This window comes from Callospermophilus lateralis, chromosome 17 (genome assembly GCF_048772815.1).
Source record: "Callospermophilus lateralis isolate mCalLat2 chromosome 17, mCalLat2.hap1, whole genome shotgun sequence".
Taxonomy (NCBI): Eukaryota; Metazoa; Chordata; class Mammalia; order Rodentia; family Sciuridae; genus Callospermophilus; species Callospermophilus lateralis.
Genome location: NC_135321.1, coordinates 17,894,147 through 17,911,334, shown reverse-complemented (window position 1 = coordinate 17,911,334; position 17,188 = coordinate 17,894,147). Strand labels below are relative to the sequence as shown.

The 17,188-nt window shown below is 36.9% G+C and overlaps 1 protein-coding gene across 2 annotated transcripts in view; it reads left to right on the top strand.

Annotated features, from left to right (window-relative positions):
* Wdr7 (WD repeat domain 7) overlaps window positions 1-17,188 on the top strand; it is a 323,602-nt gene that overhangs the window by 67,142 nt on the left and 239,272 nt on the right. For both annotated transcript variants that reach the window (XM_076836770.2, XM_076836771.2), the window contains exon 14: window positions 3,733-3,947. In XM_076836770.2, the coding sequence (XP_076692885.1) occupies window positions 3,733-3,947 (215 nt within the window). The remainder of the gene's footprint in view (window positions 1-3,732; window positions 3,948-17,188) is intronic.

Genomic DNA, 17,188 nt, shown 5'->3' with positions numbered 1-17,188 from the left:
TGTCTGAAAAAAAATTCTTTATTTCATCTCCTTTAAATTTTTTTTGTTTGCTTTAAATTTTATTTTAGCTGTGTCTATTTGCCCAGGCTGATTTTCAACTCATGAGCTTAAGTGATCCTCCCACTTCTGCCTCCCGAGTAGCTGGGACTAGAGGCATGTGCAGCTAAGCCCAACTTCACCTTTATTTTTAAAAGATATTTTCTATGAGTGTAAAGTTCTAGGTTCACAGTTTTTTCTTTCTTTCAATTCTTTACTATCTTCTTACTTCATTGTATCCAGAGGGAAGTCTGCTATAGTCTTTAACTTTCTTCTGTATATAACATGTTTGTTTTCTTGGGCTGCTTTAAAACTTTTTTTTTTCCTGGTACTTCCGACAGAATTCTGGGCCTCACACATGCCAGGCAAGTGTCTAATATCAAGCTAGATCCCTATCCCTAAAACACTTTTATTACTTGTTTTGATTGTAATTTTCTTCATTTTGCTTGGGCTCGGGAATCTGTGAGGGTGGGTTTCTATCAGGTTTGGAAAATTTATGGTTATAATTTATTCAAATATGTTTTCTGTCCTCCATTCTCTTTTCTTTCTTTGGAGACTCCAATTATATATGTTAGGCCATTTGATATTGGCCCACAGCTCACTAATAATCTTAATTTTTTTCTTTTTTAATTTTTTATAGTTTCTATTACTATGTTTTCAAGTTTATGGTTCTTTCCTTCCCCAGTGACTAATCTGCATTATTCACATTTAAATGTAAGTTTCATGACCTATGTTGTAGTTTTCATTTAGTAATTTTTTATTGGACACCAGAGGTTATGAATTTTATTTTCCTGGATGTTGGATATTTTTGTATTCCCACAAATCTTTTTGAGATTTATTAAGGGACATGATTGATCCTCCTTGGGTTTTGCCTTTAAAACTTGTTAGGTGGGGATGGGAAGTGATAATTCTGGAGCTAATTATTACCCATAGTTGAGGCAATACCTTACAGAGTACTCTGCTCAATCAGTTCTTCACTGTGAGTTAGGAGACTTCCTTCTAGCTGGTGAGAACAGGCACTATTCACAGTAGCATGTGCATCCCGCAGTCCTTCCAGGCGATTCTTTCTTGAGCCTTTCGTGGATTCCTCACAATCATGAACTTCTCAGTATTCTGGCAAAGATGTGAGGAACTTCTGCAGATTTCTATGTGGTTACTCTGCTCTGGTACTCTGTCCTGCAAACTCTAGCGGCTTTGGTCTCCTGGCCTCTCAGCCTTTTCTCTTTAACTTATGGAATCTGTTAGTCTCTACTTGGCTTCCCTCTTCTTGTGCTGTGGTCCTAGAGACTCATCTTGAGGGATGAGCTGGAGTAATTGAAGACTGAACCTTGTTTGTTTCCATCTTTCAAGCATCACTGTCTTTAAGTGCCCAATGTCCTTGTCTGGAAAATTGTTGTTTTCATATATTGTGTCTTTTAAACACACACACACACACACACACACAAAACCACACATACACACACATACATGTGAATGTAAAGGGTGAGTTTAGTACCTGTTACCCCATATTGACTGGAAGCAGAAGTCCTTTCTGCTTATTTGAATTTTAAAAATCGTTAAAGATTCAAGCAGAATATACTCTCCTTCTAAATTGATTATTTTAAAATAGATTTCCCTTGGACTGAGTTTTTTTTTCCTCTTGAGTCTTTTCAGTATTTCCTTTTAGCTTGTGTTGATTACCTTTTTGTGTACAAATGTTTTGAATCTTGCCATGTCATATAAATCTTCCCCCACCTTGAAGTTATTGATATATTGCTACCATCTAATCTTCAGGCCTTATTCAAATTTCTCCAGTTGTTCCACTAAAGTCTTTTATTGCAAAAACATCTACATTGGAATTGTGCATGGTATTTAGTTCTATGAATCTTTCAATTGGGAATAGTTCCTTAGTTTTAATTTTCCTTCAAATTCTGAAACTTTGGAATCCGATTGGTCAGTTGTTTTGTAAAATGTTTCCCAAGTGATGTTTTCTCATGATTATTTTCAGAGTATGCATTACAGTGTCACATCCCCAGCCCTTGTTTTTATTTTGAGCCAGGGTCTCGGTAAGTTGCGTAGGGCCTCATTAAGTTGCTGAGGCTGGCTTTGATTCTGCAATCTTCCTGCCTCAGCCTCCCAAGCAGCTGGAATTACAGGAGTGCTCCATTATGCCAGGACCGAATATATATCTTTGGCAAGAATATCACAGATATTTTTCTCATTGTATCCTGTCACATGACAAATGATTTTAATTTGTTTCATCACTGATATATACTTAGATCACCTTATTTAGGTGGTGTTTTTTGGCTTCTTCACTGGAAAATTATTCTTTTTTTCCCCTTTTGTAATTAGTAAATATTTGGGGGCAAAGTACTTTGAAACCATGTAAACATTTGTTTTCAAATTTTTAATTTAGTCATTTATGTCATAAAGAACTTTTGGATTCCCATTTTATTTAGTGGATTATAATCTTAAACTCTTAATATTATGTCCTAGGAATCCCTTCAAGCTGGACATGGTTTCTGTTGTTGGTGGTGATGGTTTTAATTACCATTTTACTGTTTTTTTATTAACAATATATTGTGGCTTTTATTCCATGTTGACACTTATAGCTGAACTTCATTTTCTTATTGTTTCTGCAGATTTACATGTACAAACATGCATGTACATATGAACACACATTCTCTTACACATATGTACTCTCTACCTCTAGTGTAGTTTACAATTCTGGGTGGGTAGAAGCAAATCAGAAATTTTAAATAAACAGTGTGTTAATTGGCATTAGTGTTATAGAAAAAATAAAGCAGAAAAGGGAGAAATTAAAACAATCAGAGAACAGCTGATTTGAAATGTGACATTAGGTGAAGGTTCAGAGGGCTTTGGTGAAAGAGGTGACAACCCTGCATTATCTGGGAAGGAGAGGTTTGTGTGCTAACTTATACAAAAATTGCATAAAGGGAGGTAAGTGGAAAGGAAGGAAGGCCAAATGAAGACTCTGAAGTTGTTATAAGTAGTAATTATTTTCAGAAATGTTTGGGAAACATTTGGGTGGTGAGAGTAAGAATCAAAAAATTTCAGGGGCTGGGTTTTAGCTAAGTGGCAGAGTGAGGGCATTGGATATGATTCTCAGCACCACATATAAATAAATAAAATAAAGGTTCATCAACGACTAAAAATATATTTTTTAAAAAATTTCAGACTGAGGGCTGGGAATGTAGCTCAGTGGTAGAGCACTTGCCAAGCATGCATGTCTGGGTTTGATCCCCAGTACTGAAAAGCAAGAATTAAATGAACAAACAAACAAAAAAGAAAAAAAGAAAAGACAAAACAAGGAAATTTGCAAACTGGTTTGCAAAAGTATGCATTTTAGTAAGATATTTTTGTTTAATATTGATGTACAACTTGGGAGACATTCGGGTCATCTTATTTAATGTTTATAATAGGGTAATGATGTGGGAGTAATCAAGGAAACCTGGAAAATAGGAATAGAGTGGAAAAAATCTGAAGGAGGTTGTCAAAATCTTGGCTCTGAACTTGACCTTGTTGGGAAGTTGTGTTAGACTGAGGTAATCTGCATGGAAGATTATTAAAGAAAAGAAAAAAAGAAGATATTTCTAGAATTCACTGCTACTACATATCTCTACATAGAAATTTTTCTTAAAAATTAAAAAAAAAAATTATAGTCTTGTGTGACATGTGAACATATTTGCCTCCCAGGTGCTTTGGATCGTTGTGTGATGGGGATAACAGCAGTAGAGATACTGAATGCTTGTGATGAAGCAGTTCCTGCTGCAGTAGATTCACTTAGTCACCCTGCAGTCAACCTCAAACAAGCTATGACAAGACGTAGTCTTGCTGCCCTTAAAAATATAGCCCATCACAAACTACAAACCCTTGCAACTAACCTCTTGGCTTCTGAGGCATCTGACAAGGTGAGTTTTGTTGTGTGTTCATCAAGTATGTAGACCCCATTTAACTGCATTTAGTAACATAGCTATAGTATGTCTTAGAGAATAATTTTTGAGAGATAATATTAGTGGAAAATAAACTTCTGATTTTTTAAGTTTGTTGAGCAAAATTTTGGAATGATTCAACTATTTTACATTTTGAAAAAGTAAATTATTTTTGCTATGTAAATATTTAAAAATTATTTCTGCTGCTTGAAGTAACTTGGATTTCTGAAATTAGAGCAAACATTATATGTATCATCTGTCTTATTTTCTAATAGTCTTTGATGAAAGGTTGAGCACTAGTTAATGTCCCCAGTGAGAAAAACAATGGGTACAACTAAGACGTATATAACTGTGATGTATCATTTCTTTTAAAATTACAGTTTGATTTTAGTAAGGTTTTGGTCATTAGAAATGATTTAAGAAAATATTTGAGGGGGCTGGGGATGTGGCTCAAGCGGTAGCGTGCTCGCCTGGCATGCCTGCGGCCTGGGTTCAATCCTCAGCACCACATACAAAGATGTTGTGTCCGCCGATAACTAAAAAATAAATATTAAAATTCTCTCTCTCTCCCTTTCTTATTCTCTCTTTGAAAAAAAAAAAAAAGAAAATGTTTGAGAATAAGTATGACAGAGTTGCACAAGTCTAGAAAGTTTTTTTTTTCCTCAGACCCAAGCTCAATCACACTTTACCAACTGACATTTATAAGTACTTACAAAGCAGAAGTTTCCACTTCACCTAGCAGAAGATTGTCCTATTAAAAAACAACAAGCAATCCTAGCTCGTTAATTGCATACCTGTCTTTAGCTTTCTAGAAACTAGCCACTATTTGGTTTGTGGGATTTGGGTTCTGTGGTATTATTAGAATGAGTTTGTCTCTAGTAATGGATAAGTGAAACTTACAGTATTTCATCTGAGTCACCACTTGAAATTCTAATCCCATCTAAATATTCATTGGAATTATTTATGGATGGTACAAATATGTTTAATTATTACTTTTACTTTTTTTCCTGGGGGTGGTGGGTGGTAACAGGGATTGAACTCAGAGGCACTTAACCACTGAGCCACATCCCCATCCCATTTTTGTGTTTTATTTAGAGACAGGGTCTCACTGAGTTGCTTAGCACCTTGCTGTTGCTGAGGCTGGCTTTGATTTCGTGGTTCTCCTGCTTCAGCTGTCCGAGCCACTGGGATTACAGGCATGTGCCATCACACCCAGCTAATTCTATCTTATTAATGATTCTCATTTTTCAAATGGTTAGACAAGTGAGTCAATAGTGAAGGGGTTGAAAGGCTCATCAGCAAACTTAACATTAGCTACAAGTTAGTGAGTTCTAATGGCACACGGAGTAGTGGACAGTTCCACTGATCCGCATCCTCCAGTAACTTCCAGTAATATCACCCTTTGATCATTCTTTTCTTCCCCAGGAAATAAATGTTTTTTTGGTTCTGTTGTATTCTATATTTCATAGATTGAATTGTGAAATCCATCTGTTTGTTCTTCATGCTTTCAGCTCTCTGCTCTAGAGTTTGAGGAGAAATTGCAGGTTAAATGCATTTGTTGTGCCCATCATTTCTTTCAAGGAACTACATATCTGTCCCTAGGAACTCAGGGGTTGTAGCATATTGTCTGGCATGCTATATGATTTTAATTTTGAGCAAATGTATAAAACAATGTATTCAAGAGCATGTGTGTATGTTAGGAAGTTCCCAAATATATTCTTTTTCCTGATGGTGTTCCTAGAAATAAAAATTCAGAAAAATAATTGTATAACTGGAAAATTAGAGAAAAGAGAGTGGTACAGTAACATTCATGAATGCCTTTTGTAAGTGGTCATGGTCCATTATGTGATTTTTACAATCTTGTTTGTCCCTGTTTTAATAGCGCATTTTATAGTGCAATTAGTGATAAAAGCACCAGATATCAGAGACATTACACTTATGTATTGTAAAATATATTGCTTGTGAATCTCCTCAGTTTTGTAGCAGTGGTAATTGTTGCCTGGCCTACCAGGAAAACAATTATGGAAGGGGGAAAAGACTTAGGAAGCTGAGGCTGCAGGAGGATAATCACTTTATGAAAAATGTATGCTGACTGGACCATTAGGGATTTCTTTAACTATTTTCTCATGTTGAGTTTGAGGCTCCCTCTGAGGGGAATATTTAAAGAGCTGTCCTCTGGATGGCTTTCTAACCTCAGGAGAAAAAACCCACCCAATTTAAAAAAAACAAAACAAAACAAAAAAAAAACAAAAAATCATCACCAAGAGCCCTAGAAAAATTTACTCTGTGATATTGGATCTTATTTTTTATGTGTTTTTTTCAGTGGAAAGTAAAGACTTTATTGGGAAACCCTATAGAAAACGTACTGCTTTTGCCTTGTTAGAATACTGTTAGCAATCAGGCTTATTTAGAAGTAACAAATATTTATTTTGCTAATTATGTTGATTATACTGATCGTATAAAACTTTGTAACCAGGAATGAATAATTTGCAATATTATGATTTTTTTTCTCACCAGAAGACCAAAAGGGTATTATATTATTTTTATTACTCATTGAATCCTTGCAAGATTGTGTACGTTTGAACTCCTATCTATCTTTCTTAAGACTGGACAGAATTGAGTGTTTCTTCTTCTTATTTTCAGTGCTTAATGCATTATAACTACTTAACATTAGTGTTACTACATGTCTAATTACATACAATATAGTATATACTAGAGAAGCATGGGAAGGGCTCAGAAAATTTAGTGGAAGGTCTGTTTGGAGGTGTAGATTAGAATCATATTGTGGAAGAACTTCACAGCAGAGCTGAGGATGTATCATTGGGTGGAGATAGGATGTTGAATAGTTTGAAAGGAGTGTTTTGTTGTTGTTTAAGAAGTATTTTGTTATGTCTAATATCTTTAAGAAATAAATGTTGATATGGGAAATTAAATGGAATGATATGGAGAGAAGTAATGGGACTGGAAATATGATTCAAAGGTTGAAGTGCAAAAGAGCGAATGGCTTATAAGGTATTGTGTTAGTTGAATGAATATCTCTCCACAAATGGGCAGCAGAAGATCTTGACATTCAACATGATTTCAGAGATGCAAGCTGGGCTGAAAGGAGAATGGCTGATATCAGAAATGTGCACACTGTGGAACAGACTTTGAGGATGATTGTAATAGGAAACACCCTACTTCTTCTAGGTCAGGATTGTGAGGTGGTGTGTATTCTGGGGGAGCAAAATGCCTCCAAGAAAGAAGTGACACGATGGTGAGATAGAGCAGGGACAAGATTATTTTTTCATAGAAAAATGCTGGAGTGCAGAGCATTTATTAGACTGCAGCTTACATTTTGAAGTACCGGCTGTCATGAGAGTTTCCCAGATATACTCTCTTCCTTAACCTCCCTGTAAATATATGAGTTATTGCTGTCCCCAACTTCTAGAAAATGACCCTAAAACAGCTGGATAGAGCAAGGATTGACCTACACTTTCTATAAAGTAAATGTTTTAAGTTTTGTGGGTTATCTCTGTCACAGCAACTTAATTCTGCATGAAAGTTCACATATTGCATTAGTCAATATGTGAACAAATGCTCATGGCTGGCTTTTCCTGTAAAGTTCTTCATAAAGGCAAGGAGGTGGGCTGGACTTGGCTCATGGGCCATAGGTTGCTGACCCCTGCATCTGAACACAACATTATTAACTTCAGAATTGTGGGTATAGTTTTCCTGTGGAATGGCCTTTGCTTCATTTTTTGGAAAGCAGTTAAAAGGTGTGGTTAAGAGCTTGGGTTTTGGTGAGGGGTATGTTTGTGTTCTGTAACTTGCTGGCTATTAGTGACCTTGGGCAAATAACCTACTAAGACCTCCTGTCACCTTTAAAAGAAAACCCAAACTTCTTACGTTGGCCTATAAGGCTCTCTGTTCAGATGTATACCTCCCTTATTTTATTTCATTCTTTATCCCTTGATTATTCTATTAGAAAACTGAATGCTTTTAGGTGGATGTTTATTGAATAGATTAATGAATGAAAAGAAATGAATGAATAAATTCAATTTTGTATATTTTTACTATTGTTAACACATTGCAAAGCCTTGGAAAAAATTACAGTATAAAGACTGTAAGTTATATGTAAATTATCTTTTAAGAGTTACTTTTAAAAAGCTGAGTGTGATGGAACACACCTGTAATTTCAGCTACTCAAAGACTGAGGTAGGAGGTTGTAGTTTCAGGTTAGCTTTGGCAACATGTTGAGACCCTGTCTCAAAAACTAAAAAATAAGATTGGGGGTATTGCTCAGTGATAGAGTACACCTGTGTTCAATCCCAGTACCACAAACACACAGAGAAACCCCTGTCAGAAATGCTTTTTGTGTCCTATGTTCTGATGATCATATCACTGAGGAACACACTATGGAAGGTGAATAAATTTGAAGATGGTATGTTTGTTTAGGTGGCAGGAAAATGAGCCAGTGAGAGGCAGAGAAAGAAAAATTGCAAAATTCTAGATTGCCCATATAATCGTAAACAAACCTTTGTAAAGGTATTAAAGGTCAGCAGTTGATCAGAGAACTGAAATAATATTAAGAATTGGGAACCACACAGGGTATGGTGGTGCATGCCTGTAATTCCAGTGACTTAGGGAGGCTGAGGCAGGAAGATCACAAGTTCAAAGCCAGCTTCAGCAACTTAGTGAGACCCTGTCAATAAAAGAAAAAAAGGGGGTGTGCTGGAGAATGTGGCTCGGTGGTTAAGTGCCTTTGGGGTTGATGCCTGGTACCAAAAAAAAAAAAAAAAAAAAAAAAAGAATTAAGAACTACAAAAAGAGTGTTTAGATTTAGTAATTAGGAAAACCATTGGTGATCATTAGGAGAGTTGTTTTGTAGAGTTAGTTGGGTCTGAGGTGAAGTGAGGGAGACTGAAAGAAATTTCCTTTTGGTGGACAAAGACAGGGTGGCAGCTTCAGTGATGGTTAGAAGTACAGTTTATATTTTGTCAAGGAGGCCACTGAACATCTTTGTTTCTAGAGACATAACTGGTAGAACATTGTACAAGCACTTGGTGTGGTTGGGGAGTTCACCCTTCCTTGAGGTTGGTAATGATGAGAAAGGGAGGTGGCCATACTAAGTTATTTTCAGTGGAAGAGGATAGAAGCGGGCAGTGGTGTCTACTAAAAGGAAGGAAGTGGCTGTTATCTCTTGAAGGCAGAGCCATCTTCTTTTCTTAATCCTCACCACATCTGGCCTAAATAGTGCACTGGATTGGGAGAGAGAAGATTTTAAAAGAGAATAACTACATAACCATAGGTTACACATGGTAGTATTTGATGACTATGTAAATGAATAGAATAAGAGGATGGTCTGGGTATATCAAGTGATCTCGTTGACAAGTCTTCTCATGAAACACTTGCCATAGACACTGGTTCTTGGGAGGAGATATTGGGAAATGTCTGGGTCAGAAGGTTTAACAGTGAAGCTAGAAAGCCCTACTGCCGTGGAAACTCATTTCTTAGCCCAGGTGTGTGTGATTTTCTGTTCATCACCTTTATATCTTGGGCATCGTTGTACTAATCAGAATCACCCTAGTTGTATGGAAAAATGACAAGATTGAAGAAATTGAAAAATGACTAGGATTTTTTTCTCTTTCACCTTACATTTCTTTCTCTGTTGTCTAATTAGTCAAAAGCCTGAAAAAAATGAATGGGCTATATTTGCAAAGGTCAGTAGCTTGGTATTCTATGTAACTAGGTGAGAGAATGGAATTTAGAAGTCAAATGTAACCTACTAAGAACATACACTGTGTTTTATGCTTGCAAAATTCATTCTGTAAAAAAATTTTTACTGATGGAATTGACTTTTTGATTCAGTGTGAAAAGGGCACTGTAAGGTACAGACAGGGACAAGGCAAACGACATTGTGTATAGGATCCCAGGCCTTGTCTACTGAACTGTTTTTGTCCTTAGAAGAATTCTTATGATACGCATGACCTTTGAAGAATCAATTAAACTTGCTTAACATTCTACCCCCAAACTTTAGTGAATATTTTAATAGAAATATGAGTGTGTTGATCATATATGCATTATAGGCTTTTTAGTGTATATAAATTCAGTTTTGGTTGCTCCAAATGGTTACTAGGACAAAATTTTATATTATAGTAATCATTGTCTAATCTTTAATAAAGTTAGGAGACTTGACTAACCAGTCTTGAGAAAACATCTATGACTGTAAAAGAAGAAATACATTTCTTCTGTCAAATCATTTATCACCTTCCATTCTGTGAGAAATATTGAGAGATATTAGAATATTCCAGTAATAAAATTATCATGTTCTTCTAACATGCAGGATATTTGTTGTAGCTTAGGTGATTATTTGATATAGAGATGCTTAAAAATTCTGTTAACCTCTGACATAATAACAGATATGACACCCCAAAAGAGAAATGTTGTGTGGGTCTTTATAATTAAAACTTGGATTACTTTCTGGATGCTTGCATCTTAACTTGAGAATAGTAACCAGGGATTTTTGTCTTTTCTGTTATTATTGGCCTATTAAAGTGTGTGTATTTCCTGAAATGTCCAGACCATGTACATAGTATTAAATTATTTTTTCTGGGGTGGGGAGGAGACAATATTTTTAAAATTTAACTTATAAATAGGAAACTTTGCATTTAAGGATATATTTAATATTAATCAACTCTACTGTGTTTTTAGATTTAGCTGTAAATAAAACATTGTATACACATCTTCTTCCTTACTAAGCTACTGATTTTTTTCCCTTAAATTGTTTCTTATAAGCCTCTTGTCTTTACTATTCTTTGGCTAACTGCTGTGGCCACTGCCAATCTCGGCTATCCTTTCTATATCTATCTTAAAATTAATATATTTGGGTTTAAATCTACCATATCTACCATCTTGGTATTTGAAGTTGTTTTTTTTTTGGTGGTGCCAGGGATCAAACCCAGGACCTCATACATGTTTGACAAACATTCTATAGCTTTTGAGTTCTCAACTGTTTTTGTATCTCTCTCTCGCTCTCTCTCTCTCTCTTTTTTTTTGTGGTGCTGAGGATTGAACGCAGGGCCTCACTCATGCTAGGCAAATGCTCTATCCCTGAGCCACATCCCTAGGCCCCTATTTTTTATCTAACCCTCTTTTATATTAAAGAAAAATTAAAATTTTAATTTTATTTTCTCCTTGCTAATTATTTCTAGTTACTCTAGGGGCAATTTACCTGGTGTGTTTGAATCAAATTGTGTCTACTGCTATTTTCAGGACTTTTTTTTTTTTTTTTTTTTTTTTTTGGTGCCAGGGATTGAACCCAGGGCCTTGTGCATACAAGGCAGGCACTCTACCAATTGAGCTATAATCCCGGCCCTCAGGACTTTTTTTTAAGAAGCTTATCTGGTGGCTGGAGCAAGAATTGGTGAGATTTCTAATAGGACTGTTGCTATAGCCATCAAATCCCTTAGCCTCTGTCAAGCTAGTTATCACAAACACAGACTAATAAAGTAATATACAAAAACTCATTAAAAATTACATTAAACCACAACACACCTTCTGGTTTGACTCAGAGCAGACATCCCGAAGAGGAGAGCCCATAGGTTGGGTGCTGCCTGGCAAATTAAGAAGAACAACTTAAGAATATGAATTACATATTTAAAAAATTTGCCTTAGCTTGGTGTCTACTATGGGCTTTTACCCCAGATGCCCATTCAGGGGTTTTCTTCTTTCCCACTTTCTGGATGAGGTGGGTGTGATGAGATCCAGCTGGTCAAGGCTATCCAGAGGTAAAAAATATTTTAATGAGAAGTTTGAAAGTTTTTAGAAGACCATTGCAAAGGATGAGAGGAAGCCATTGTTTGAGACAAAAGAATGTGCAAGGAAGAGAGACACAAACAAAGGACATGCATGTAAACTAGCCCTACCAGAGAACTTCAGTCTGTTCCCAGGGGGTTCCTCTCACCTTTCCTGGAGCCCTGGGTTAGGCTCCTTAATCCAGATGTAAACTTCAGTGAGGTTCTTTTCTCAACCATTTCTGGAGCTCTAGGTCAGCCCTCCATATTCCAGGTGAAACCAGTATGAGTGTAGTGCTTCCTCTCCCTTTTCCACAGGTGCTTCCTGTCATAGCAACTGGTAGGTGTGCCACTAGTATGGAAGTTGGGTTACAATGAAGTTATTTATTATCTGGTGGTCACTCTGGTAGCCATTTCTAGATCCAGCTGGTTTGGGCTAGCCTTGCTGAAAAGGAACTTCTAACCTTCTGCTCCAGTCCTCAAAGATAAACAAGATTAGGGTGGAGTAGAAATGCAGGGAGGTCTTAGTAGGCAATACACTGGGTAACAGTACCTGTGGTGTTTTGATGCATGTGTACACCTTGCTAGTTTGTATAAAGTCCTTGTCTGCCAATTCTAATGTCTGTGTCATCTGGGGCTCTTTCTATTGCTTGCGTTTTCAGTCATATGTTCTAATCTCTTAGAATGTCCAGTACATTTTGAACCCAGGGCACTTAACCACTGAGCCACATCTCCAGCCAATTTTTGTATTTTATTTAGAGACAGCATCTTACTGAGTTGCTTAGGGCCTCACTAAGTTGCTGAGACTGGCTTTCAACTCAGGATCCTCCTACATTAGCCTCCCAAGCAGCTGGGACTACAGGCACGTGCCATCGCACCATGCTCAGTACATTTTTATTAAATACAAAACATTGTAAAGTCTTAAAAAATGTAATGCATTCAAATGATGTCTTCTTCTAGAGAGGACTCACCATTTTATTCTGGTGAAACACAGAAAAGCTAGTCAACTTAATTCAGTTGGGGACTAGCCAACTGAAGTGACAGTGTTTTAAATCTCTGCCTCTCTGATTTTACTTCCACTTCTATGGTGTAGTCTTCCAGGACTTCCAACTGAGAGCCTAGAGTATTTTAACAAGGCTCTTTCTTGTCGAGTCTTGAATCTATTCCTTGTCTTCCTTTTTTTTAAAAAAAAATATTTATTTTTTAGTTGTAGTTGGACTCAATGCCCCTATTTTAATTATCCATTTTTATGTGGTGCTGAGAATCAAACCCAGAGCCTTGGATGTGCTAGGCGAGTGCTCTACCACTGAGTCACAACCCCAACCCTATTCCTTGTCTTCTTAATGTGACAACTTTACTAAAAACTTTAAAATTTTTTTTTTTAATTTAATTTTTTTTTTTTTTTAGAGGCTTTCTGTGGAATCTCAGTCTCCTCACAAAACTTCCAAGTTTGGCACGTGGCAGGAGATGAATGACTCCTCCCGTTTTGCTGGGATCTTGGTCCCTTTAATATTCAGTTTTCTCTTTATTCCTGCAAGACTTTTCAAAATTTTGCCGTTTTCTTTGTTCCCCGTGTGGTCCTACTGCTTGCTTCATCTCCACTTTTTACAGTGACATTTGGTTTAAATATGAAGTATTTAATTTAAATATGAAGTATCCAGGTGAGGTTTTCTTTGGTGTTGTCCTGCTTGAAGTTTTCAGAGCTTTTTCTGTCGGTTTTTCTCTTTCACTAGACTGGATTCATGAATTAACTAATTTTGTCCCTGGAGGAGAGATATCTCTGGAGAAGGATCCGAGGAGTTCCAAAGGAGAGGGGAACTCAATTCAGGACCAGCAGGGTTCTGAGCATATGTGACAGAAAGAATTTTAGCATGAGCCAGACAAACAAAGGCATAGACAGGTTTATTTCGGAATGTAGAAACACATTCAGGGGAGAATGTGGGCTGTCTTGAGAGTGAAAAGGAGCCATGAATTGGCTGGGGTCCAATATTTATAGAAGAGCTATATCAGGGCCTGAAATGGAGGTAGATTCAAGGTAGAACTGTACAATTTTGTGCCGATTTTCTGTGCTTGCATATTTCCTTCATTTTACAAGGGCATGGGCCAAGGGTATGGGCCAGTGGTGTGTTGCTCAAGATTTCCAACTGTGCTTTCTACATCTCAATGGATAATGGGTATTTCCTTTAAGATTCAGTATTTCTCTCTTTTTATCCTAAATTTCTGCCTCAACTTCATTGGGATTGAACTCTTAATTTTTAGATCCTTCCATTCCACATTGTTCTGCAGTATCTAGAGTCTGCAAGTGGTAGTTTACAAGTCAGTGGGGCCCTTGAGCTTAGGATAGTGTTTACATTTTAAGTCAAAAAAACTGAGGATAAGGGCTGGGATTGTGGCTCAGCAGTAGAGCACTCGCCTAGCACGGGTAAGGCCCTGGGTTCAATCCTCAGCACCACATAAAAATTAATTAATTAATGATACTGTATCCAACTACAACTAAAAAATAAATATATAAAAAAAACAGAGTTATGTGACAGAAACCTTGTATGACCCTCAAACTTTATTTGGCATGTGTCTCTACAGAAAAAGTTTGCTGGCACTTTCTCTGTCTCAGTAAATGTCACCGTTTGTTCCATTGCAGATGTTAATAATCATAGGTGTTATCTGACCCTTTTCCTTTGGAAATCAATCCAAAGTGAACTTTTATCATTTTTATCTGCTTCTGAAAGCAGTCTTCTCTTTGCCTTTACCATCCTAATTCATAATCTTTTTCTCAGATTATACCTTATAACTGATCTTTCAGCATTCATTTGGCCCTCCCTCCACCCATCCAAGTCAGACACCTGCTCCAAATTCTCCATTAAAATACAAATTCACTTTTATAGAACTCTCACACATATAGAAAAGTATGCTGCACACAGGCTGATAGAGCATATGTGCTCATTTACATGTGTTTGTGCATCATCTGTGTATATTTCTTAGAATTAGGGATGAGTACTTTGAAAATTTCCAACTCAGGTTAACTGTCTACCAACTTTTTCTTTAGTTTGAAGGTAATGAGTTTTAGGTTACTATGAATGTAAAAACCAGTTATTCTACTAAGCAATAAAACTAAATTCTCAAAACTAACTAAATTTTTAATTTGTATTTACTTTTTTTGGGGGGGCTAATTCCAGGGGTTTTAAAAAGGATCCTTGAATTAGACATAACTGGATTTATTATGATTGGAAAAAAAAAATATCCAAGGTGACTATCCTTTCTGAAACTTTAAATAAACCCCATAATTGTAGTGCTATATTGGCCCATGACTTGGACATAATAGTTGTTTGTAGTTCATATTAAGTATTATTTTCTGTGTTTTGAGCCAAGGAAAAGTGGTCTTCTGCGATGGTTTTAAATTCAGATCAGTTCTGTTCTTCCTTGGAAATTCATTATTAATTAATAGAAACACACTATACTATGAAGAAATTTAGATCATTGTAGAATGTATGTGAGGCACAGCACAGAAATTTCTCTCACCATCTCACCTTATAAATCAAATAGTAGATTGCTTTGAGAATGGGAATACTAGGTAGATTAAACCTTGTGACCTTACCTAAGCAGCTGGGTCTTTCTAGCCCTGATGTATAACCCTTTAACTCCTATTTAGGAATTTGAAGGTATTATTAACTAATCTGATTGAAATACAAAGATTTGTGACTAAATGTTAATGTTTTAGTACTTTGAGGAAAAAGCAATTTCTTCTCTTTTAATGTACTTGAAAATCTGCTCTGTATTAAACCATATAAACGATTTTGAAACTTCTTGACTTTTATAGCCTCTATTAGAAAATAATTGAATCAGTTTAGTTCAGTAAACATTCATTGACTCCTGGGTACTGTGTTAAGGGCTGGAGAGCCAAATGGGTATGATATGATACTACTCTCAGGAAGTATGAACAGGCACACACAGTGAACTACAGGAAGTGGGGTGGCTGCAGGATGCAGAGAGTATTGCAGAAACCCATCTTGACTGGAGGTGATCAGAACTGGCTTCTGGGAGGAGAGAACATGAAAGAATGAGTAGAATATAGACAGATAAAAGCTGATGGAGATGGGTTGCAGTGTGTTCTGGGAGGCATGGGTAGCATAAGCAGAGAGGGAAGTGGAAATGTGTAGCTAGTGTTGCTGGAGGGCTGGCTGGGAGGCAGGTGTGGGGAATGAGGCAGTGTCCCTATACCATGGGAGGATACTGAAATTTGATCTTTCACGCCATTGGCCTTCAAGCTATTTTAAAAATTAGCTTTAGAATTCTGCCCTCACAAGGAATTTTATATGAAAATCAGTATATAAAGCTGATAAGAGGGAACATAGAAGAGAGACTAAATTCAAGAGTTATTTATGAGTTGCATTCCAAGGGACCTAATGATTGATTGGGACGGTGGATTCACAGGTTTTGAGTGATTTTGAATGCCAGAGGCTTCTGTGTGGGATAGTGATGAGTGGGTTAGAATATGATGAATATGAGATTCCTGTGTACTATCTGTGTCAAGATGTCTGTCAGGCAGTTTAAAAGTGAAACTTGAATGGAGGGTTATGATTGGACATATGGATGTCCTTACCAACATACAGATGGTACTTAAAACTGTAGAGGTGGACAAGATCATTCAGAGATGAACTCTCAAGAATACAAGTTTAAAGGGAAACAGTGGGAATCAAATCTGCCAACAGGAATCAAAAGTTGCAGAAAATGTAGAGAATCACTGTGTCAAATGTAGTGATGTTGATTGAGTCTTCCAAGGGTCGAAATGTGTTTTTCAATGAGGTCATTAGTGTTACCTTTTGAAACTGTCTTCCCAGGACATTGGTAGCAGAAGCTTAATTGTAAAGGGCTAAAGAGTGAATGGGAAGAATGTAAATAGAAATGACAAGTGTAGGATGCTTGTGAAAAGTCTGCATGACAAGAGAAGAAGGGAGAAAGAGAGCAGCTAGTACTAAATGCAGTTCTGAAGAAGTTGAGGAAGTGTGCTGAGGGTTAGGGCCAGTAGAGAAGGAAGGTTAGGATGAGAGCTGAGACATCCAGGGAGCTGTGAGGGTCACTATGGCTCAGTCTCAAGTGGTACAAAGCCCTATCAGCCTATTCTTCCAGTCTTTTCTCCTTGCCATGGGGTGAAGAGCTTAGGATGAAAATGTAGTGTCATTTGGTGGACTGATTCAGGAACAGTGATTGAGCATATGATCTAACTCTAGGGCTTGAATGCACAAAAGTGTATTTTCCAAAACACTTGCCTGTTCAAGTGTTTTGGAAAATATAGTTTAAAATATTGTTGATGCAATCTGGATATGGTGGCACATGCCTGTAATCCAGGGGCTGGGAAGGCTGAGGCAGGAGGATTGTGAGTTCTAAGCCAGCCTCAGCAATGGCAAGGTGCTAAGAAACTCAGTGAGACCCTGTCTCTAAATAAAATAC